The sequence below is a fragment of the Panthera uncia genome, assembly GCF_023721935.1.
Source record: "Panthera uncia isolate 11264 chromosome C1 unlocalized genomic scaffold, Puncia_PCG_1.0 HiC_scaffold_3, whole genome shotgun sequence".
Classification (NCBI taxonomy): Eukaryota; Metazoa; Chordata; class Mammalia; order Carnivora; family Felidae; genus Panthera; species Panthera uncia.
The window spans coordinates 93,146,392-93,168,444 of NW_026057584.1; the positions used below are offsets into that span (position 1 = coordinate 93,146,392).

Genomic DNA, 22,053 nt, shown 5'->3' on the forward strand with positions numbered 1-22,053 from the left:
GCTACAACAATTAGATAAGAAGAAATAAAAGGCCTGCAAATTAATGAGGAAGAAATAAAATTGTTGCTATTTACAGGTGACATGATATTGTGTATAGAAAACTCTAAAGCCTACAAGACAATGTTAGAACCAATCAATGAATTCAGTAAAGTAACAGGATACAAAATCAGTATACAAAAATCTGTTGCCTTTCTATATATTAAAAGTGAAATCTGAGATAAATTACAAAAACAATCCTATTTACAATTGCATCAAAAAGAATGAAATACCTAGGAATAACTTTAACCAAGGAGGTGAAGGACCTTTATGCTGAAAACTTACAAGACATTAATGAAAGAAATTGAAGATGCAAACCAATAGAAAGATATTTCATGCTCATGTATTAGAAGAATCAATATTGTTAAAATGTCCATACTCCCCAAAGCAATCTATAGATTCAGTGCAGTTCCTATCAAAATTCCAATGGAATTTTTCACAGAAATAAAACAATCCTAAAATTCATATGAAACTACAAAAGATTCTGAATAGCCAAAGCAATCTTGAGAAAGAAGAACAAAGCTAGAGGCATCACACTCCTTGATTTCAAACTGTATTTCAAAGCTATAGTAATCAAAACAGTATAATACTTGCATAAGAAACAGCCACATAGACCGATGGAACAGAACAGAGACCAGAAATAAACCTACAAACATATATGGTCAATTAATCTACTATAAAAGAACCAAGTATATACATTGGGAAAATGAGAGTCTTTATTGGTATTGGGAAAAGTGGACCAATATATTATACCACATGAAAAAATTATCTTAAAATGGATTAAATATTTGAACATAAGGGGCACCTGGGTGGCTCAGTTGGTTAAGCATCCGACTTCAGCTCAGTTCATGATCTCATGGTTTGTGAGTTTGAGCCCCACGTCAGGCTCTGTGCTGAAAGCTTGGAGCCTGGAGCCTGCTTTGGATTCTGTGTCTCCTTCTCTCTCTGCCCCTCCCCCACTTGTGTTCTGTCTCTCTATCAAAAATAAAGAAATGTAAAAAATAAAATATTTGAACACGACATAAAACTCCTAGAAGAAAACACAAGCAGTAAACTCCATGACCTTGGTCTTGACATTGATTTTTTCGATCTGACACCAAAAACATAGGCGACAAAAGCAAAAGTAAATAACTGGGACTATATAAAATTTAAACTCTAAGGTGTGCCTGGGTGGCTCAATTGGTTAAGTGTCCAACTTCAGCTCAGGTCACGATCTCACAGTTTGTGGGTTCAAGCCCCATGTTGGGCTCTGTGCTGACAGCTTGAAGCCTGGAGTCTGCTTCAGATTCTGTGTCTCCCTCTCTCTCTGCCCCTTCCCTGCTTACGCTCTGTCTCTCTCTCACACAAAATAACAAACATTAAAAAAAAAAAAAAAAAACAAAAACAAAAACCTGCACAACAAAGGAAACCATCAACTAAATGAAAAGGTAACCTACCAAATGGGAGAAAATATTTTCACATTATGTACCTGATAAGGGGTTAATATCCAAAACATATAAGGAATTCATAAAACTCAATATCAAAAATAAACAGTCTGATTAAAAAATGGGTGGAATAGCTAAATAGACATTTTTTTTCAAAGAAGACAGACACATGGCCAACAGACACATGAAAATCACTGATCATCAGAGTAATGCAAATCAAAACTACAATGAGATACTACCTCACATTTGGAATCTGTAATCAAAATGGCAAGAAATAACTAGTATTGATGAGGATGTGGAGAAAAGGGAACCATGTGCACTGTTGGTGGGAATGTAAATTGGTACCACCAGTATGGAAAACAGTATGGAGGTTCCTCAAAAAATTAAAAATAGAACTACCATATATTCAAGCAATTCCACTTGTGAGTATTTATTCAAAGGAAATGAAAACACGAATTTGAAAAGATACATGTGCTGCCCTGTTTATTGCAACAAGCCAAATACCCATCAACTGATGAATTCATGAATGAAAGTTATGTATCCATACAATGGAATATCATTCATCTGCAGAATGGAATGAAGTATGGATACAACATGGATGAATCTTGGAAACATAACTGAGTTAATGAACCTAGACGAAAGGCAACATATTAAATGATTGCATTTATATAAAATTTCCTGGAATTGCATAGTGGTGATAGTTGCACTACTCTGTGAATATACTAAAAATCACTGAGTGCTCGCTTCGGCAGCACATATACTAAAGTCACTGAATTTTACAGTTTAAAATATTGAATTTTATGGTATGTGAATTGTATCTTAATTTAAAAATACTGGATTTAGTGATTTTTCCCACTAAACCTGCCCCTTCTGGTCTTCTGTTTCAAAAGCTATGGACCATTTGAAAGGTGTTCTAATATTAGAGGTGGCAAATTATTGAATTGGAAAGAGACTCAGGGAGAGGTGCGCCTGGGTGGCTCAACTGGTTGAGCGTCTGACTTCTGATATCAGCTCAGGTTGTGACCTCACATTTGGTGGGATCCAGCCCCTTGTCAGGCTCTCTGTTAACAGTGTGGAGCCTGGTTGGAATTCTGTGTTTCCTCTGTCTACCCTGCCCCTGCTTGCACTCTGTCTCTTTCAAAAATAAATAAATGAACATAAAAAACTAAAAAACCTACGCCTTTAAAAAAGGGAGGGGGAGACTCAGAGACAATAGAAGTGTGAAGTTCTCCAGGAATTGACTGTTTACCTCCCTTTTGTACTTCAACCTACCCAAAAATCTTTGCCAGGAATCATATAATGAAGTGGTCTAATTTCAGATCAGTAAGTGTGGCTTTCTAGATTCCTTGGAAAAGTCACAAAGTTTTGGGTGGCTGGAACAGTTCAGGATGAATGAGAACTCCCTCACCCACAAAATTAAGTAGATTGACAAAATCTGCCACAAAGCACCTCCCATCTTTCCTCTAAAAATTGATTGTTATAAAAAGTGTTTGAACACAATGGCTGTGACAAGACCAATAGCTCTTCACTCCAAATCCATTTCCTTTGCTTCTTGGGTATACACCTGGATACATTTCCTCACCTTTGTTATAGGTAAAAAGTAAGACCATGTTACTAAATTCTAGGCAATGAAATACTAGCAAAACAGACTTTGCGAGTGTGCTCCTTCACTTTCCCTTTCTGGCAGTCAAATGGAAAGGCTAGGTAATGGCAAATTCTCCAAGGTCCTGTGTCCCTGAGTTACCACATGGAAAAGAGGTGCTTACCAACTAGAAACACCCCTGCTGTATTACTGTATGATTAGAAAATAAATTCCTTTTTGGTTGAATACTTACACACTTTGGGGTCTATTTGCTGCTACAGCCAAGCTCACCATAATTAACATGGATGACTGCAGTTCTAACAAAAAATAATGGCAAAACAGAAGAAAAATCTCCAAAGTAAGTATTTTGACAGATAGAAGCATATTGGTACTAGATATTTTTGTATTCTTATGAATATTTTTGAAACTTGTTCTAGGACATAGCAAGTTTATTTAGAAATCGTTTGATCTTTTTAGGTCTTTTAAAAAAGTTTAGTCAAGTAGGACCAACGGAGTGATGAATCTAGGGCTAATTTTGCCTTACTATAAAGCAAGACCCTTCCGAGTGCCCAGTATTCCATGAATTCCTGGCCTGGAGATTTTTCTCTCAGATATTTGAAGTGAGTGTTTCCTTGGATTTAGGCATTGCCTGATCAGGAGTTGGACAAAGAGGGGACCCTCTGTAGATTCCTGGAAGTCTCAGGGCAGCTCTTTTGTCTTTACTCACCTGTATGAATTTTTTTTTTTTTAACTTTATTTGTTTATTTTTGAGAGAGAGAGGGAGAGAGTGCATGTGCGAAGGTCAGAGAGTGAGGGAGACCGAGAATCCCAAGCTGGATGCAGGGCTTGAACTCATGAGCTGTGAGATCACCACCTGAGCCGAAATCAAGAGCTGGTTGTTTAACAGACTGAGCCTTAAAAACCATTGTTTTAATTTATTTTGTGCGTGTTTTTAGTTGTTTTAGGAGGGGGATAAATCTAGTCTCTGTTATTCCATTTTAGCTGCAACTCTTTGTATAATTGTAAGAGTAATATAAAAAGCAATGGGAAGAGGTTCTGAAGCTTTATTGCTTCATTTTAAATGGTGGCCCTTAGACTCAGCAGCTGTTTAATTTTGGGCAAGTTACTTAAGTTCTCTGTTTCAACTTGCTAATCTATAAAAGGAAAATAGTAATAATGCATTCTATAGGATGTTTGTGAGAATGAAAATAGTTAGGGCATGTGAAGTGCTACAAAAAGTGAAGGGCATATAAGCTCTCAGTAAACAAGTTGCTTACTATTATAATCATAGAAAATTTCTAATGCAAAAAAACTTTGGAGTGAGGGAGTCCTTTGTTTCAGTATCAGCTCTACTATTTACTGTGCCCTTATTTAGCCTCTTTTAATCTCATTTTGCTCATTACAAAAAGTGAATAATGATAACACCTACTCATTAAATAATTGTGTGGGTGAAATAAAATGATAATAGTACAGCACTTGGCACAGTTGCCGGGCACAGATTAGGTACTAACTGATTGTTTATTATTTGGGTTATCTATTGCTACATGATAAATTGCCACAAAACTTAGTGGTTTACAACAGCAGTTATTGTTTTATTATCTCTAATGGTTCAGAGGTGTGGCTAGGCTCAGCTAAGCAGTTCCCATTCAAGGTCTCTCCTATAGTTGCAGACAGTGCCTGGACTGGCCTGTTGTCATCTTGAGGACATCTTAGTCACATATCTTGCACTTGATTCAGGCTCTTGGCTAGGATTTCTTCAAACCTTCACAGCATGGTGACTGAATTGTAAGAATAAGCACGCCTACAGGATTAGGCAGAAGCTGTATCCCCTTTTATAATAGCCTCAAAAGTCACCTAGTGTTATTTTGGCTGTAGTTATAAGCCTACCTAACTTCAGGAGGAGAGTCAACATCACCTTGCAAGAAGACCATATGTGTAATGGGAAATATTGGTGCAGTCATTTTTAGATAATACAATCTGCCACGGTTAGCTATGGTTTTCATGTCCATGTTTACAAATATGAAAACATTTTACGTAAAATTTTAGTTTGCCCCCCCACACCACACTTTATAAAATTTTTCATGTACTTTTTAAAGCTTTTTTAAAACGTTTTTATTGTAGTTCCAGTATTTAACATACAGTGTTATGTTAATTTCAGGTGTACAATATAGTATTTCAACAATTCCATACAACACCAAGTACTCATCACAACAAGTGTACTCCTTAATCCCCATCACCAGTTTAACCCATCCTCCATCTCCCCCCACCTCCCCTCTGGTAACTCTCAGTCTGTTCTCTATAGTTAAAAGTCTGTCTGTTTCTTGGTTTGTCTTTTTGTCCCCTTTGCTCATTTGTTTTGTTTCTTAAATCCCACATATGAGTGAAATCATACGGTATTTGTCTTTATGTCACAGACTTATTTTGTTTACTGTCTAGATCAATCCATATTGTTGCATATGACAAGATTTTATTCTTTCTTATGACTAATATTCTATTGTAGATAAATATCACATCTTCTTTATCCATTTAACAGTCGATGGACACATGGGCTACTTCCATATCTTGGATATTGTAAATTATGCTGCTATAAACATCAGGGTTTGAATTAGTGTTCTTTTGGTAAACACCCTGTAGTGCAATTGCTGGATTATAGGTTTAATTCTATTTTGAAAATTTTGAGGAACCTCCATACTGTTTTCCACAGTGGCTGTACCAGTTTACATTCCCACCAACAAGACAAGATAGATGATAGGTGTACCTTTTTCTCCATATCCTCACCAGCACCTGTTGTTTCTTGTATTGTTGATTTTAGCCATTCAGACAAGTGTGAGGTGGTATCTCATTGTAGTTTTGACTTACATTTCCCTGATGATCATTGATGTTGAGCATCTTTTCATGTGTCGGTTGGCCATCTGTATGTCTTCTTTGGAGAAATATCCATTCATGTCTTCTTACCATTTTTTAATTGGATTATTTGTTTTTTGGGTTTTGAGTTTTAAAAATTCTTTATATATTTTGGATACTAACACTTCATCAGATGCGCTTTTGCAAATATCTTCACTCATTCCATATATTGCCTTTAAGTTTTATTGATTGTTTTGTTTTCCTTTGCTGTGCGGAAGCTTTTTATTTTGATGTAGTCCTAAAGTTTACTTTTGCTTTTGTTTTCCCTTGTCTCGGGAGACATATCTAGACAAAGTTGCTATGGCCAATGTCAGAAAAGTTACTGCCTGTGTTCTCCTATGAGATTTTTATAGTGTCAGGTCTCACATTTAGGTATTTAATCCAAAAGACCTATATTTGTATATAGTGTAAGAAAGTGGTTTACTTTCATTCTTTTCATGTTGCTGTCCGGTTTTCCCAACACCATTTGTTGAAGAAACTGTCTTTGTCTCATTGGATATTCTTGCCTTCTTTGTCAAAGATTAAGTGACCATAAAATTGTGGGAGGTTTATTTCTGGATTATTCTGTTACATTGATCTATATGTCTGTTTTGTGCCAGTACCATATTGTTTTGGTTACTACAGATTTGTAATATAACTTGAAGTCCAGAATTGTGATGCCTCCATCTTTGCTTGCTTTTCGAAGATTGCTTTGTGTATTTTAGATTTTTTGTGGTTCCTTACAAATTTTGGGATTGTTTGTTCTAGGTCCATAAAAAATGCTGTTGGTATTTTGATAAGGGTTGCATTAAATGTGAAGATTCCTTTGGGTAGTATAGATATTTTAATGATTTGTTCTTCCAGTCCATGGGCATGGCATGTCTTTACATTTATTTGTGTTATCTTCAATTTCTTTAATCAGTGTTGTATAGTTTCAGAGTACTAGTCTTTCATTTCTTTGGGTAAGTTTATATCCAGGTATCTTATTATCTTTGGTGCAATTGTAAATGGGATTGTATTTTAATTTCTTTTCTGCTGCTTAATTATTGGTGTGTAGAAATGCAATAGATTTCTGTACATTGGTTTTGTATCCTACGACTTTATGGAATTCATTTATTAGTTCTAGCAGTTTTTTGGTGGAGTATCTTGGGTTTACTTTACTGCTTTGGATGCATTTGATTTCTTTTTGTTGTCTGATTGCTGTGGCTAGGACTTCTAGTACTAGATTGAATAAAAGTGGTGAGATTGGGCATTCTTGCCTTGATCTTTTTTTTTATTAATATGAAATTTATTGTCAAATTGGTTTCCATACAACACTCAGTGCTCATCCCAACAGGTGCCCTCCTCAATGCCCATCACCCATCCTCCCCTCCTACCCACCCCGCATTAACCCTCAGTTTGTTCTCCATTTGTAAGAGTCTCTTATACTTTGGCTCTCTCCCACTCTCACCTCTTTTTTTCTTTTTTCCTTCCCCTCCCCCATGGGTTTCTGTTAAGTTTCTCAGGATCCACGTAAGAGTGAAAACATATGGTATCTGTCTTTCTCTGTGTGGCTTATTTCACTTAGCATCACACTCTCCACTTCCATCCACGTTGCTACAAAAGGCCATATTTCATTCTTTCTCATTGCCACGTAGTATTCCATTGTGTATATAAACCACAGTTTCTTTATCCATTCATCAGTTGATGGACATTTAGGCTCTTTCCATAATTTGGCTATTGTTGAGAATGCTGCTATAAACATTGGGGTACAAGTGTTCCTATGCATCAGTACTCCTGTATCCCTTGGGTCAATTCCTAGCAGTGCTACTGCTGGGTCATAGGGTAGGTCTATTTTTAATTTTTTGAGTAACCTCCACACTGTTTTCCAGAGCAGCTGCACCAGTTTGCATTCCCACCAACAGTGTAAGAGGGTTCCCAATTCTCCACATCCTCTCCAGCATCTATAGTCTCCCGATTTATTCATTTTGGCCACTGACTGGCGTGAGGTGATATCTGAGTGTGGTTTTGATTTGTATTTCCCTGATGAGTGATGTTGAGCATCTTTTCATGTGCCTGTTGGCCATCCAGGTATCTTCTTTAGAGAAGTGTCTATTCATGTTTTCTGCCCATTTCTTCACTGGATTATTTGTTTTTCGGGTGTGGAGTTTGCTGAGCTCTTTATATGGATTTTGGACACTAGCCCTTTGTCTGATATGTCATTTGCAAATATCTTTTCCCATTCCGTTGGTTGCCTTTTAGTTTTGTTGATTGTTTCCTTTGCAGTGCAAAAGCTTTTTATCTTCATGAGGTCCCAATAGTTCATTTTTGCTTTTAATTCCCTTGTCTTTGGGGATGTGTCAAGTAAGAAATTGCTACGGCTGAGGTCAGAGAGGTCTTTTCCTGCTTTCTCCTCTAGGGTTTTGATGGTTTCCTGTCTCACATTCAGGTCCTTTACCATTTTGAGTGTATTTTTGTGAATGGTGTAAGAAAGTGGTCTAGTTTCATTCTTCTGCCTGTTGCTGTCCAGTTCTGCCAGCACCAATTGTTAAAGAGACTGTCTTTTTTCCATTGGATATTCTTTCCTGCTTTGTCAAAGATTCGTTGGCCATACTTCTGTGGGTCTAGTTCTGGGGTTTCTATTCTATTCCATTGGTCTCTGTGTCTGTTTTTGTGCCAATACCATGCTGTCTTGATGATGACAGCTTTGTAGTAGAGGCTAAAGTCTGGGATTGTGATGACTCCTGCTTTGGTCTTCTTCTTCAAAATTACTTTGGCTATTCGGGGCCTTTTGTGGTTTCATATGAATTTTAGGATTGCTTGTTCTAGCTTCGAGAAGAATGCTGGTGCAATTTTGATTGGGATTGCATTGAATGTGTAAGTAGCTTTGGGTAGTATTGACATTTTAGCAATATGTATTCTTCCAACCCATGAGCACGGAAATGTTTTTCCATTTCTTTATATCTTCTTCAATTTCCTTCATAAGCTTCCTATAGTTTACAGCATACAGATCTTTTACATCTTTGGTTAGGTTTATTCCTTGGTATTTCATGCTTCTTGGTGCAATTGTGAATGGGATCAGTTTCTTTATTTGTCTTTCTGTTGCTTCATTATTAGTGTATAAGAATGCAACTGATTTCTGTACATTGATTTTGTATCCTGCAACGTTGCTGAATTCATGTATCAGTTGTAGCAGACTTTTGGTGGAGTCTATCGGGTTTTCCAGGTATAATATCATGTCATCTGCACAAAGTGAAAGCTTGACTTCATCTTTGCCAATTTTGATGCCTTTGATTTCCTTTTGTTGTCTCATTGCCAATGCTAGCACTTCCAACATTATGTTAAGCAACAACAGTGAGAGTGGACATCCCTGTCATGTTCCTGAGCTCAGGGAGAAAGCTCTCAGTTTTTCCCCATTGAGGATGATATTCGCTGTGGGCTTTTCATAAATGGCTTTTATGATGTTTAAGTATGTTCCTTCTATCCTGACTTTCCCGAGGGTTTTCGTTAAGAAAGGATGCTGAATTTTGTCAAATGCTGTTTCTGCCTCGATTGACAGGATCATATGGTTCTTATCTTTTCTTTTATTAACGTGATGTATCACGTTGATTGATTTGCGAATGTTGAACCAGCCCTGCAGCCCAGGAATGAATCCCACTTGATCATGGTGAATCATTCTTTTTATATGCTGTTGAATTCCATTTGGTAGTATCTTATTGAGAATTTTTACATCCATATTCATCAGAGATATTGGCCTGTAGTTCTCTTTTTTTTACTGGGTCTCTGTCTGGTTTAGGAATCAAAGTAATGCTGGCTTCATAGAGTGAGTCTGGAAGTTTTCTTTCCCTTTCTATTTTTTGGAACAGCTTGAGAAGGATAGGTATTATCTCTGCTTTAAATGTCTGCTAGAATTCCCCTGGGAAGCCATCTGGTCCTGGACTCTTATTTGTTGGGAGATTTTTGATAACCGATTCAATTTCTTCGCTGGTTATGGGTCTGTTCAAGCTTTCTATTTCCTCCTGTTTGAGTTTTGGAGGTGTGTGGGTGTTTAGGAATTTTTCCATTTCTTCCAGGTTGTCCAGTTTGTTGGCATATAATTTTTCATAGTATTCCCTGATAATTGCTTGTATTTCTGAGGGATTGGTTGTAATAATTCCATTTTCATTCATGATTTCATCCATGGTTTCATGGATCTGCTCTACAGTTTTTTTAGATTCTATATTGTTTTTTTCTGCTCTGATGTTTATTATTTCTCTTCTTCTGCTGGGTTTGGCATGTCTTTGCTGCTCTGCTTCTATTTCCTTTAGGTGTGCTGTTAGATTCTGTATTTGGGATTTTTCTTGTTTTTTGAGATAGGCCTGGATTGCAGTGTATTTTCCTCTCAGGATTGCCTTCGCTGCATCCCAAACCGTTTGGATTGTTGTATTTTCATTTTTGTTTGTTTCCATATATTTTTTAATGTCTTCTCTAATTGCCTGGTTGACCCTTTCATTCTTTAGTAGGGTGTTCTTTAACCTCCATGCTTTTGGAGGTTTTCCAGACTTTTTCCTGTGGTTGATTTCAAGTTTCATAGCATCGTGGTCTCAAAGTGTGCATGGTATGATCTCAATTCTTTTATATTTATGAAGGGCTGTTTTGTGACCCAGTATGTGATCTATCTTGGAAAATGTTCCATGTGCACTCGAAATTCAGTATATTCTGTTGCTTTGGGATGCAGAGTTCTAAATATATCTGTCAAGTCCATCTGATCCAATGTATCATTCAGGGCCCTTGTTTCTTTCTTGATCATGTGTCTAGATGATCTATCCATTGCTGTAAGTGGGATATTAAAGTCCCCTGCAATTACCACATTCTTGTCAATAAGGTTGCTTATGTTTGTGAGTAATTGTTTTATATATTTGGGGGCTCCTGTATTCCGTGCATAGACATTTAAAATTGTTCTTCTTGATGGATAGTCCCTGTAATTATTATATAATGCCCTTCTTCATCTCTTGTTACAGCCTTTAAAAGTCTAGTTTGTCTGATTTAAGTATGGCTACTCCATCTTTCTTTTGACTTCCAGTAGCATGATCAATAGCTCTCCATCCCCTCACTTTCAATCTGAAGATGTCCTCAGGTCTAAAATGAGTCTCTTGTAGACAGCAAATAGATGGGTCTTGGTTTTTTATCCATTCTGATACCCTTTGTCTTTTGGTTGGCGCATTTAATCCATTTACATTCAGTGTTATCATAGAAAGATATGGGTTTAGAGTCATTGTGATGTCTGCAGGTTTCATGCTTGTAGCGATGTCTCTGGTACTTTGTCTCACAGGATCCCTCTTAGGATCTCTTGTAGGGCTGGTTTAGTGGTGATGAATTCCTTCAGTTTTTTTTGGGAGAAGACCTTTATCTCTCCTTCTATTCTAAATGACAGATTTGCTGGATAAAGGATTCTCATCTGCATATTTTTTCTGTTCATCACACTGAGGATTTCCTGCCATTCCTTTCTGGCCTGCCAAGTTTTAGTAGAGAGATCTGTCACGAGTCTTACTGGTCTCCCTTTATATTAGAGCACGTTTATCCCTAGCTGCTTTCAGAATTTTCTCTTTATCCTTGTATTTTGCCAGTTTCACTATGATATGTCGTGCAGAAGATCGATTCAAGTTACGTCTGAAGGGAGTTCTCTGTGCCTCTTGGATTTCAATGCCTTTTTCCTTCCCCAGATCAGGGAAGTTCTCAGCTATTATTGCTTCAAGTACACCTTCAGCACCTTTCCCTCTCTCTTCCTCCTCTGGAATACCAATTATGCGTAGATTATTTCTCTTTAGTGCATCACTTAGTTCTCTAATTTTCTCCTCATACTACTGGATTTTTTTTATCTCTCTTTTTCTTAGCTTCTTCTTTTTACATAATTTTATCTTCTAGTTCACCAATTCTCTCCTCTGCCTCTTCAATCCGAGCTGTGGTTGTCTCCATTTTATTTTGCAGCTCATTAATAGCATTTTTTAGCTCGTCCTGGCTGTTCCTTAGTCCCTTGATCTCTGTAGCAATAGATTCTCTGCTGTCCTTTATACTGTTTTCAACCCCAGCGATTAATTTTATGACTATTATTCTAAATTCACTTTCTGTTATATTGTTTAAATCGTTTTTGATCAGTTCGTTAGCTGTTGTTATTTCCTGGAGGTTTTTTTGAGGGGAATTCTTCCGTTTCGTCATTCTGGATAGTCCCTGGAATAGTGTGGAACTGCAGGGCACTTCCCCTGTGTTGTCTCGAGTAACTTGCGTTGGTGGGCTGGCCGCAGTCAGACCTGATGTCTGCCCCCAGCCCACCGCTGGGGCCACAGTCAGACTGGTGTGTGCCTTCTCTTCCCCTCTCCTAGGGGCAGGATTCACTATGGGGTGGCGTGGCCCTTCTGGGCTACTTGCACATTGCCAAGCTTGTGGTGCTGGAGATCTGGCGTATTGGCTGGGGTGGATTGGCAAGGTGCACGGGGTTGGGAGGGCATGCTCAACTCGCTTTTCCTTCAGTGATCCGCTTCAGGAGGGGCCCTGTGGCACCCGGAGGGATTCAGACCTGCCACTGGAGGGCTGGATCCACAGAAGCACAGCGTTGGGTGTTTGCAAGGTGCAAGCAAGTTCCCTGACAGGAACTGGTTCCCTTTGGGATTTCAACTGGGGGATGGGAGAGGGAGATGGCGCTGGCGAGCACCTTTGTCCTTGCCAAGCTGCGCTCTGTTGTCCAGGGCTCAACAACTCTCCCTCCCGTTGTCCTCCAGCCCTCCCGCTCTCTGAGCAGAGCTGTTAACTTATAACCTTCCAGATGTTAAGTCCTGCTTGCTGTCAGAACACACTCTGTCTGGCCCCTCCACTTTTGCAAGCCAGACTCGGGGGCTCTGCTTGGCCAGCGGGCTGCCCCTCCACCCCGGCTCCCTCCTGCCAGTCCATGTAGCCCGCACTGCCTCTCCACTCTTCCTACCCTCTTCCGTGGGCCTTTCGTCTTCTCTTGTCTCCAGAGAATCCGTTCTGCTAGTCTTCTGGTGGTTTTCTGGGTTATTTAGGCAGGTGTGGGTGGACTTAAGTCATCCGCAGGATGCGGTGAACCCAGCGTCCTCCTATGCTGCCATCTTCAAGCCAGCACTCATGAATGATTTTTTTAAAGTATTGTTGAATTCTGTATTTTGTTGAGGATTTTTCCATCTATATGCCTCAGGGATATTGGTCTATAGTTCTCTTTTTTAGTGATGTCTCTGTGTGGTTTTGGTATCAGGGTAATCCTGACCTCATAGAATGGAAGTTTTCCTTCCTCTTATATTTTTTGAAATAGTTTGAGAAGAGTAAGTATTATGTCTTCTATAAACATTTGGTAGAATTTCCTGCGAAGCTATCAGGTCCAGGGCTTTTGTTTGTTGGGAGTTTTTTGATTACTGATTCAATATCTTTGCTAGTTATTGGTTTGTTCAAATTTTCTCTTTTTTGTATGTGTTTCAGTTTTACTATTTTATATGTTGCTAAGAATTTATCCATTTTATCTAGGTTGTCCAATTTTTGGGCATATAGTTTTTCCTGATATTCTTTTATGATTGTTTGTATTTTTGTGGTGTTGGTTATTTCTTCTCCATAATTTCTGATTTTACTTATTTAAGTCCTTTCTGTCTCTCTCTTTTGTAGATCAGTCTGGGTAATGGTTTATCAGTTTTGTTGATCTATTCAGAGAACCAGCTCTTGGTTTCATTGATCTGTTGTGTTGTTTTGTTTCTATCTCATTTATTTCTGCTGTAATCTTTATTATTTCCCTCCTTTTGCTGGTTTTAAGTTTTTTTTTTTACAAGAAGTTTACTTAAACAAAAAGACACTTGATTTGAAAGGAAAACTAGCTACAATTCATTTCTTTTAGTGTAATTTATCCCTATTTAAAGACAGATTGCCCTACATGTAACAGCTATATACAAGAAAGTTATAAAACTGTTCTTGGTTTCACAATGATAAATGAAAAACATTAAAATTCTTCAATCAAACAAGTATGCAAGGATTTTTATGGTTTTTTTTGTTGTTGTTTGTTAAACAGTGAGAGCAAAATAACTTACTGGAATATAGAGATGAATGAGCATGCCAGTAATGGAGGATGGGGGTATTTTTATGGAACCAGTATTTTTGCCCATCCCATCTCCATTTGATGCTGGTCACAACATACCATTGGCCATTTAGTTTAAAACAATGCAAAATGCTTGTGCATATACACAGTTACTTTATATACAATAAAGGAATGGGGAAAGGAAAAATGAAGAAATAGAGAAAATTATACTATAGTAGTCAGGATATGGTGGAACCAAACTGTGGTTTTCTGAGAATGTCTCTTGGTCTGGAGGAACAGAGTTCTGGAGTAAAGTAGCAGGTTCCCTTTTTAGTAGACACCTCCTATCAGATTCTGGAACCCATTATTGTATCTTCATCCTCCATATCCAGTTGTGCAGGTGTATCTGTTTCATTGATTGGCTGTCCATCAGATTGGAATCTGATCTGCCTCATTGACAAATCTTGTTGTTCACAATAAGCTTCCATTATTTTACTAAGTGATATATGCATCTTAATACTAAACTGCCCCACAGAAGCATTCTGCCCTACCATCTTCAAATTACTATAATCATTGCTCTCATTCTTGACTCCTTCCATCGGCTTTTCGTCCCCCATGGTGAGCCCTGGAGTCTCCTCAGCTGCTGTTTCACAAAAGAGGTACCAGTTCCACACTGAATGAGCATACAAGCACCACCAAGAGTGGCAGAAGACTTCTTTTTCTACCTCCTTTAGGTGTTAGGTTAGGTAGTTATTTCAGATTTTTCTGGCTGTTTGAGGCAGGCCTTTATTGCTACAAACTTCCCTCTTAGAACCACTTTTGCTGAATCCCAAAGATTTTTTGTCCATTGTGTTTTTATTTTCATTTGTTTCCATGTACTTTTTAATTTCTTCTTTGATTTCCTGGTTGACCTATTTATTGTTTAGCAGCACGTTATTTAACTTCCATGTATTTTCGTTCTTTCCAAAGTTTTTCCTGTGGTTGACTTCCAGTTTCATAGCATTGTGGTTGGAAAAGATATATGTTATGACTTCAGTCTTCTTGAATTTATTGAGTCTTGTTTTGTAGTCTAAAAAGTGATATTTTCTGGAGAATGTTCCATGTGCACTTGAGAAGAATGTATATTATGCTATTTTAGGATAGAATGTTCTGAATATATTTGTTAAATCCATCAGGTCTAGTGTATCATTCAAAACAATTGTTTCCTTATTGATTTCTGTTTAGATGATGTGTCTGTTGATGAAAGTGGGGTTTTAAAGTCCCCTACTGTTTTCGTATTATTATTGATTAGTTCCTTTATGTTTGTTATGAACTATTTTATGTATTCGGATTTTCACTTGTTGGGTGCATACATATTTACAGTTGTCACAACTTCTTGTTGGACTTTTTATTATTATAGCCTCTTTCTTTGTCTCTCAGTTCCGTTTTCTTTTAAAGTCTGTTTTGTTCGAGATAAGAATTGCTATTCCAGCTTTCTTTTGACATCCATTTATATGATAGATGTTTCTCCATCTATCTCTACTTTCAACCTGCAGGTGGCTTTAGGTCTAAAATGAATCCCTTGTAGGAATACGTATATATATATATATATACACATACGTATATATACATATACGTATGTGTATATATATATACACACAAATATATATATTTTATTTTAGAGAGTGCATGAGCAGTGGAGAGGGGTAGAGGAAGAGAGAGAGAATCTTAGGCAGGCTAGACTCTTAGTGTGGAGTCTGATGCAGGGCTCAATCCCCTAATCCAGGGATAATGACCTGAGCTGAAATCAAGAGTCGGACACTCACCTGACTAAGCCACCCACATGCCCCTTATGATCCAATGTCTTTTGATTGGAGTGTTTAGTCCATTTACATTCAAAGTAATTATTGATAGATATGTATTTATTACCATTTTATTACTAATTTTGTGGTCATTTTTGAAGATTTTCTCTGATCCTTTGTTTGCTTTCCTTCTTTCATGCTTTGCTTGTTTTCTTTAATGATATATTTAGATTTGTTTCTCTTTATTCTTTGCATATGTCTTACAGGTTTTTGATTTGTGGTTACCATTAGGTTTGTATATAAACCCTTCTGTAAATAGTAATCTATATTAAGTTGATGGTCATTTAATTTTGAACCCATTCTTTTCTCCATTCCTACCTGCATTTTAGGTATATAGTGTCATAATTTACAGCCTTTTATTTTGTGAGTTTTTTGACTGATTTTTTTTTTATTGAAATAGTAATTGTTATTGCTTTTGTGTTTCCTGTTTTCTTAATGTTGTCACTTTTGGTCTTTCCTTCCCACTCAGAGTCCCCTTTAATATTCCCTGCGGAGTTGGTTTAGTGGTCATGAACTCTTTTACTTTTGTTTGCCTGGGAAACTCTTTCTCTCTTTTTCTATGCTGAATGATAGAATGCTGAGCATAACATTCTTGCTGCAGATTTTTCCCACTAAGCACTTTGAATACATCATGCCACTCCCTTCTAGCTTGGAAAGTTTGTGCTTAAAATGCCTCTAATAATCTTATGGGGTTTCTCTTGTATGTTACTGACTTCTTTTGTCTTGCTGCTTCTAAAATTTTTTGACTGTAACTAAATGTTGCCAATTTAATTACAATGTGTCTTGTTGTGGGTTTGCTTCTGTTGATTTTTTTTGGAGTTCTCTGTGCCCCCTGAATCCAGATATATGTTTCCTTCCCCAGAGTAGGGAAGTTTTCAGCTATTATTACTTCAAATAAATTTACTGCCCCTTTTTCTCTTTCTCTTCTGAGATTCTTATAATACAAAAGTTTTTACGGTTGATGGAATCACTGAGTTCCCTAAGTTTATTCTTATTTTGCATAATTATTTTTTCAGTCTTTTGTTCAGTTTGATTACTTTCCTTTCCTTTCTTTTCTAGGTCATTAATTTATTCCTTTTCTTCTTCCAGCCTGTTGTTCATTCCATCAATTGTGTGCCTTATTTTGTTTATTGAACCCTTTATCTTTGCTATGTTATTCCCTGCCACTCTTTTCTCAAGTCTAGTGAGTATCTTCATGATACTTTAAATTCTCTTTTAGGCATGTTACTTACATTTGTCTCACTTAAATATCTGGCCATGGCCATGTCCTTTTCTTTCATTTGGGAAAATTTCCTCTGTTTTCTCATTTTGTCTAAGTCTCTTTGTCTGCTTCTGTGGGTTAGGAACACCAGTTACTTCTCCTGTTGTTGAGGGCAATGGCCTCATGAAGAAGAAGAGGTCTTACAGTGCCCTGTAGTGTAGTGTTACCTGATCTGCAAAGCCTGGCACTTATGGGAGTGTCTCCAGTGTGTGCTGTTTACACTCTTCTGTTGTGTCCTGGCTCCTTTGTACTGTAGGTCAGTCATCTGCAGACATTCTCTTTGCCTGTTGTCAGCAGCGTTTGGTCCCTGGCCTGAATGTGGTGAGTTTTAACTAGGTGTGCTTCTAGTCTGCTTGTGAAATGAGACCTTTCACCACTGCTGCCAGAACCGAGGCCCTGCACAACTCCTAGGTGGTGAGACATAGTGTTGGCAGGTGTTTGGGCTCATCTTTTGGAAATGGGGCCTGCCACTCTGTGACTGAGGCAAGCGTGACTGGGAAGGACAGTTTCACTGAAGTGTGGGTTGTGGGCCTGGTGTAAGCAAATTAGGTAGTGAGTGTGGGCATTGCACTGTTTCCTGCAGCTGTGGAATTGTGCGTACGTTGAGGGCAAGGGGAGGGAAATGGCACCTGCCAGTTCCTCTGTTGCTGGAGTAGTCTCTCCATGAATAATGCCTCTCTCTGGGACATACTCCAAGATGAGTAAATAACCTCCCTCCTGTGTGCCCAGGTGCTCTTCAGATTGCTGTTTCTACTCCATGTCTGTGGACTGTTTGTCCTGCCTTTTCTTCAAGAGCAGCCCCATGGCCTTTGAGCCAAGCCTGCTGACCTTTAAAACTCCAGGCTTTAAGTCCCGCTGGTCACCCGTCTTGCTTTCCAAGCCATTTCCTATTGGGATTCGTATTCCCTGTGTGCTCCTCTGTGTGCTAGAGTGTCTCTCACCCTTTTCTGCGACCATCGCTTCCTCACCACCTCAGTGACTGTGATCTGTTTCCCTCTCAAACTTTGTCTCCACACCTATAGTTATGGAGTTTGTTCTGCCTGTCTTCAGGTTGATTTCTGTGGTATTTACAATGATTTGATAGTTACCTATTTGTACTAGTAGAACTAGATGAGCTTAGGGACTTTCTGCTTTGCCACCATCTTCCCCTCCAACCTGAATGCTTTTTTGTCCGTATATAAAGTAGCTTATGGCCAAAAGGTGTTGTTAGCATTCTCGTTTCCAGTTGAGATATATACATCATTAGCCCTTTTTTTGGAATGCAAACTCCATCTTTTGTGGTTGTCGCCATTAATTCCTTTTCACTGCTACTCTTTATGAACCCTTTGTTTATTCCTCTGTGTTTGCAAGGGTGTATACATGAGAGGGAGTGGGTCTTGTGGGACCATCTTAGAATTGTGCCTGCCACAAGTTCCTTCATTTTATCCACTTAAGTTATGGTACTTTTCAATTCTAGAATTTTCTTTTGGTTATTGTGTATATGTTTATGAAGACTTCCTCATGGAATAATACTCGTGTTTTTCTTCAGTTCTTTGAACATACTTATAAAAGCTACATCAGTTTCTTAGTCTGCTAAATTCAGTATCTGGGCTCACTTAGTTTTTATGAACTGATTTTTTCTCCCTGTTTATTTGTATGTCTAGTAATTTCTGGTTGAAAACTGTACATTTTAGGTAATATAGAAGATATGGATTTTGTTTTTGTTCTTTGTTTTCCATAGTGTGCTGCCAGTAATGTCTCTGTTCAATATTTTTATTTTTACTATTTTTGTTTTTAGTCTAGATTCCTAAGCATTGTCTCTAAATAACATAGTTGTCAGCCAATGATTAGGATAGAAATTTTGTTTAAATATCTTGAGCCCATAAGGCTTCCACCTTCTACCTATGAATTTGTATGTGGTTTGAGGTACTCATTAAAAATTACAGTCATTTCTCAAGACTTCCTTAGCTTTCACTTCTTACCCGGCTCTCTCAAGTCTCCCCAGTGCATGTCTTTATTTTCCTAGTTAGCAAAAACTAGCTGGAGAGCTTCTCTCAGTGCTTTTATGACTGTCTCATTTTTAGGATTCCCCATTAAATTTCTGATTTGTCCACTGCTTGTTTAATTTGGGACCACAACCTGGGATAAGTAGGGCTATGGAGTTCCTCTGCTCATTTTTATCTAAGCTTACCATTTTCTTTAACTTTTATTTTATTACCGGATTAATACATTTTTAAGGCAGAATGCCAGCATGTTCTTATATAAGTATTACCAAGGCTTCCATTTAATGGTAATTCCAATATATTTGTTTTACAGTGATAAGTTTTAAAATGTTATTCTGGTATGTTATGGTTCTTACTTGTCAAACTTTAAAATTTCTTTAAGCCCTAATTTTTTGTCCTCCACCTCTCTTTTGAGTCCAGTCTCCTGGCAGCATTGCTGCTGGTTTTCACTGCCAGCTCTGTGATGGTAAAACTAATGTTCTCAGAGTAGTCAAATTCATAGCAATAGAAAATGGTGATTGCCAGGGACTGTAGGGGAGAAAGGGGTAATGGAGAATTATTGTTTAATGGGTGTAGAGTTTCAGTTTTGCAAGATGAAGAGTTCTAGAAGTTGTTTGCACTGCAGTAAGAATATACTTTACACTACTGAGCTGTAAACAAAGTGGTATGTATACTTTTGTTGACAAATCTTATGTGTATTTTACCACATTAAAATATTAAAGAGAAGGGTGCCTTGGTGGCTCAGTCAGTTAAGCGTCTGACTTCAGCTCAGGTCACAATATTGAAGTCAGTGAGTTCGATCCTACATCAGGCTCTATACTGACAGCTCAGAGCCTAGAGCCTTTGGATTCTGTGTCTCCCTCCCTCTCTGCTCCTCCCCACTCATGCTTTGTCTCTCTCTGTATCTCAAAAATGAATAAATGTTAAAAAAATTTTTTTTAGGAAAAATTTTTAAAAAATTAAAGAGAAAGAAACTACAGTTTCTTGACAGCAGAACTCGGGGAGTGGAAGGTAGTGTGGATGACAGTAACCACAGACAAATAGTCTGCAGATTTCTGCTGTTCTTACCTGAAACTTTAGTGTGATTTTAAGAATAAATGTTATCAGTTCATTTTCTGCATCAATCTAATGCCCTAATATGGTGTTTTTAAAAATTCTGTATAGTTTAATGTTTGGTTTTTATGGAGGCGAATCACTGACTTCTTCATACTATCATTCATTATTGTCTGTCGCTTTCGTGGCTACTCCCTCTTAGTGTTTTCTGCAGGTTCTTACTCATGATTCCTTCTTGTAAATTATAGAATGTCCTAGAGTGTAGTCCTTGAACTATTTCTTTTCCTTCTATGTCTTCCCTAGGAGATTTCATCAAATCTCAACATTTAAAATATTATGTGTATGCTGATGCCCCCCAACTTACAAGTGTAGGCCAGACTTCTTCCCTACCCTCAAAATCCTTGCATCTGTCTGCCTGTTTGACCTCATACTTAGATGTTTAATAGATATCAAATTTAATAAGGCTAAAGTCAAACTCCTGATATATGCTGCCAGAAAATGGATTTTTTTCTCAGCCTATTTCATCCCAGTTAATGATGTCTTCATTCTTCCACTTTTGCAGGCCAGTAATTCTTGACTCTTTTCATTCATATCTTAATTCCATCACATCAGAATATCCTGTCAATTTTACCTTGAAAATATACATGGAATTCTATCCTGTTTTCAGTATCCTCACTACTGCCACCACCTTCAAGCCACCACCATCTGTACCTGATTAAGTAGGCTTCCAACTTTTTTGTTCTTACTGTCCTTTTCTCGTTCAATATATTCTCGGTAAAGCAGTCAGAATGATCCTGTTTAACATTAGTGGGATCCTGTCACTCCTTTGCTCAGATTCTCCCAATGGACAACTTCTCCCTGCACTCCTAATAAAAGTTGACATCCTTACCAAGGCTCCCTAGATCCTACAGAATCTTGCTTCCCATTACTTCCCTAACCTCCTAACCTCCTATTCTCCCTCACTCAGCTCACTTTGCTTCTCCAGAACTCTAAACATGGATTTGTCTCAGAACCTTTTCAATTATTTTCCCTTTGCCTGGAATGTCTCTTGCCCCAGCCACATTCATCTTCATGTTTTGACTTCCTTACTTGCTTCAGATCTTTATCTAGAATTCACTTTCTGTGTGAGGTCTTCTTCGGCCATCCCATCCAAATTTCCATGCCTTCTTCCCCAATATTTCAATTCCACTTTCTTGCTTTATTTTTAAACTAAGCCTGGCATTTAATATACATTTAACTTATTCTGTTTACGGTTTCCTTCACCAAAAGTTTCACCCCATAAGACAGAATTTTTGTTCTTTTTGTATTATACCACTACCCTAGAATCTAGAACAGTGACTGGCACTTAGACGTTTACCATAAATGTAGGATGTTTATAGTGAAAGGTAAAAAGAAAAAAAAAAAAAGGCATCTATTTTCAGATTAGGTAGTCTCCCTAAGTAGCAAGTAAAATGAAGGAATTACAATCTTGTGAAATTTCAGAATATCAAGATTATAAATAAAGTGGCAAAAAACTTCTAGAAGAAAGAAACAAAAGTCTACAAATTAGGAAATATGGATGGCATAAGGCAGTAGAACATGGATACTATAAGACATGGGGACAATTTGATCAAAGGTTTGAAGAAAAATGAATTTTAACTTAAAATTCTATACCCCAGCAAACTAAAAAATGTGAGGTCAAAATAAAGTCATTTTCATGTGTGAAGGGAAATGAAGAGATCAATGACATTTATCTCTCAGATATTGAGGATGTTTTTTGTCAAAAAAAAGCATGAAAGCCAAGAGAGGATACAACTAGTGCAACTTACCCAAAAGTCCAATGAGTACAAACTCCAGATGACATTTGTACATCAGGCAATAGAAACAATGATATCATATTACAGTAAGAATTCAGTTATATCCAAGAAAATTGGAATAGAAATTGATAAATGAGAAATAATAACAGGCAGACTGTGGTTAAAT

The 22,053-nt window shown here is 37.7% G+C and overlaps 2 protein-coding genes across 4 annotated transcripts in view; one reads left to right on the forward strand and one right to left on the reverse strand.

The window, feature by feature from the left end:
* ZRANB3 (zinc finger RANBP2-type containing 3) overlaps nucleotides 1-22,053 on the forward strand; it is a 308,913-nt gene that overhangs the window by 73,858 nt on the left and 213,002 nt on the right. The gene's annotated exons all lie outside the window — the stretch shown is intronic.
* LOC125911665 (small ubiquitin-related modifier 2-like) lies at nucleotides 13,476-14,711 on the reverse strand. The gene has a single exon (XM_049615716.1). It carries the CDS (start codon nucleotides 14,569-14,571, stop codon nucleotides 14,302-14,304), a length of 270 nt encoding a protein of 89 aa, XP_049471673.1. The 5' UTR covers nucleotides 14,572-14,711; the 3' UTR covers nucleotides 13,476-14,301.

Bases quoted from the DNA above. Each gene is read 5' to 3' on its own strand.
- LOC125911665 (XM_049615716.1), bottom strand. From the start codon at position 14,571: ATGGGGGACGAAAAGCCGATGGAAGGAGTCAAGAATGAGAGCAATGAT.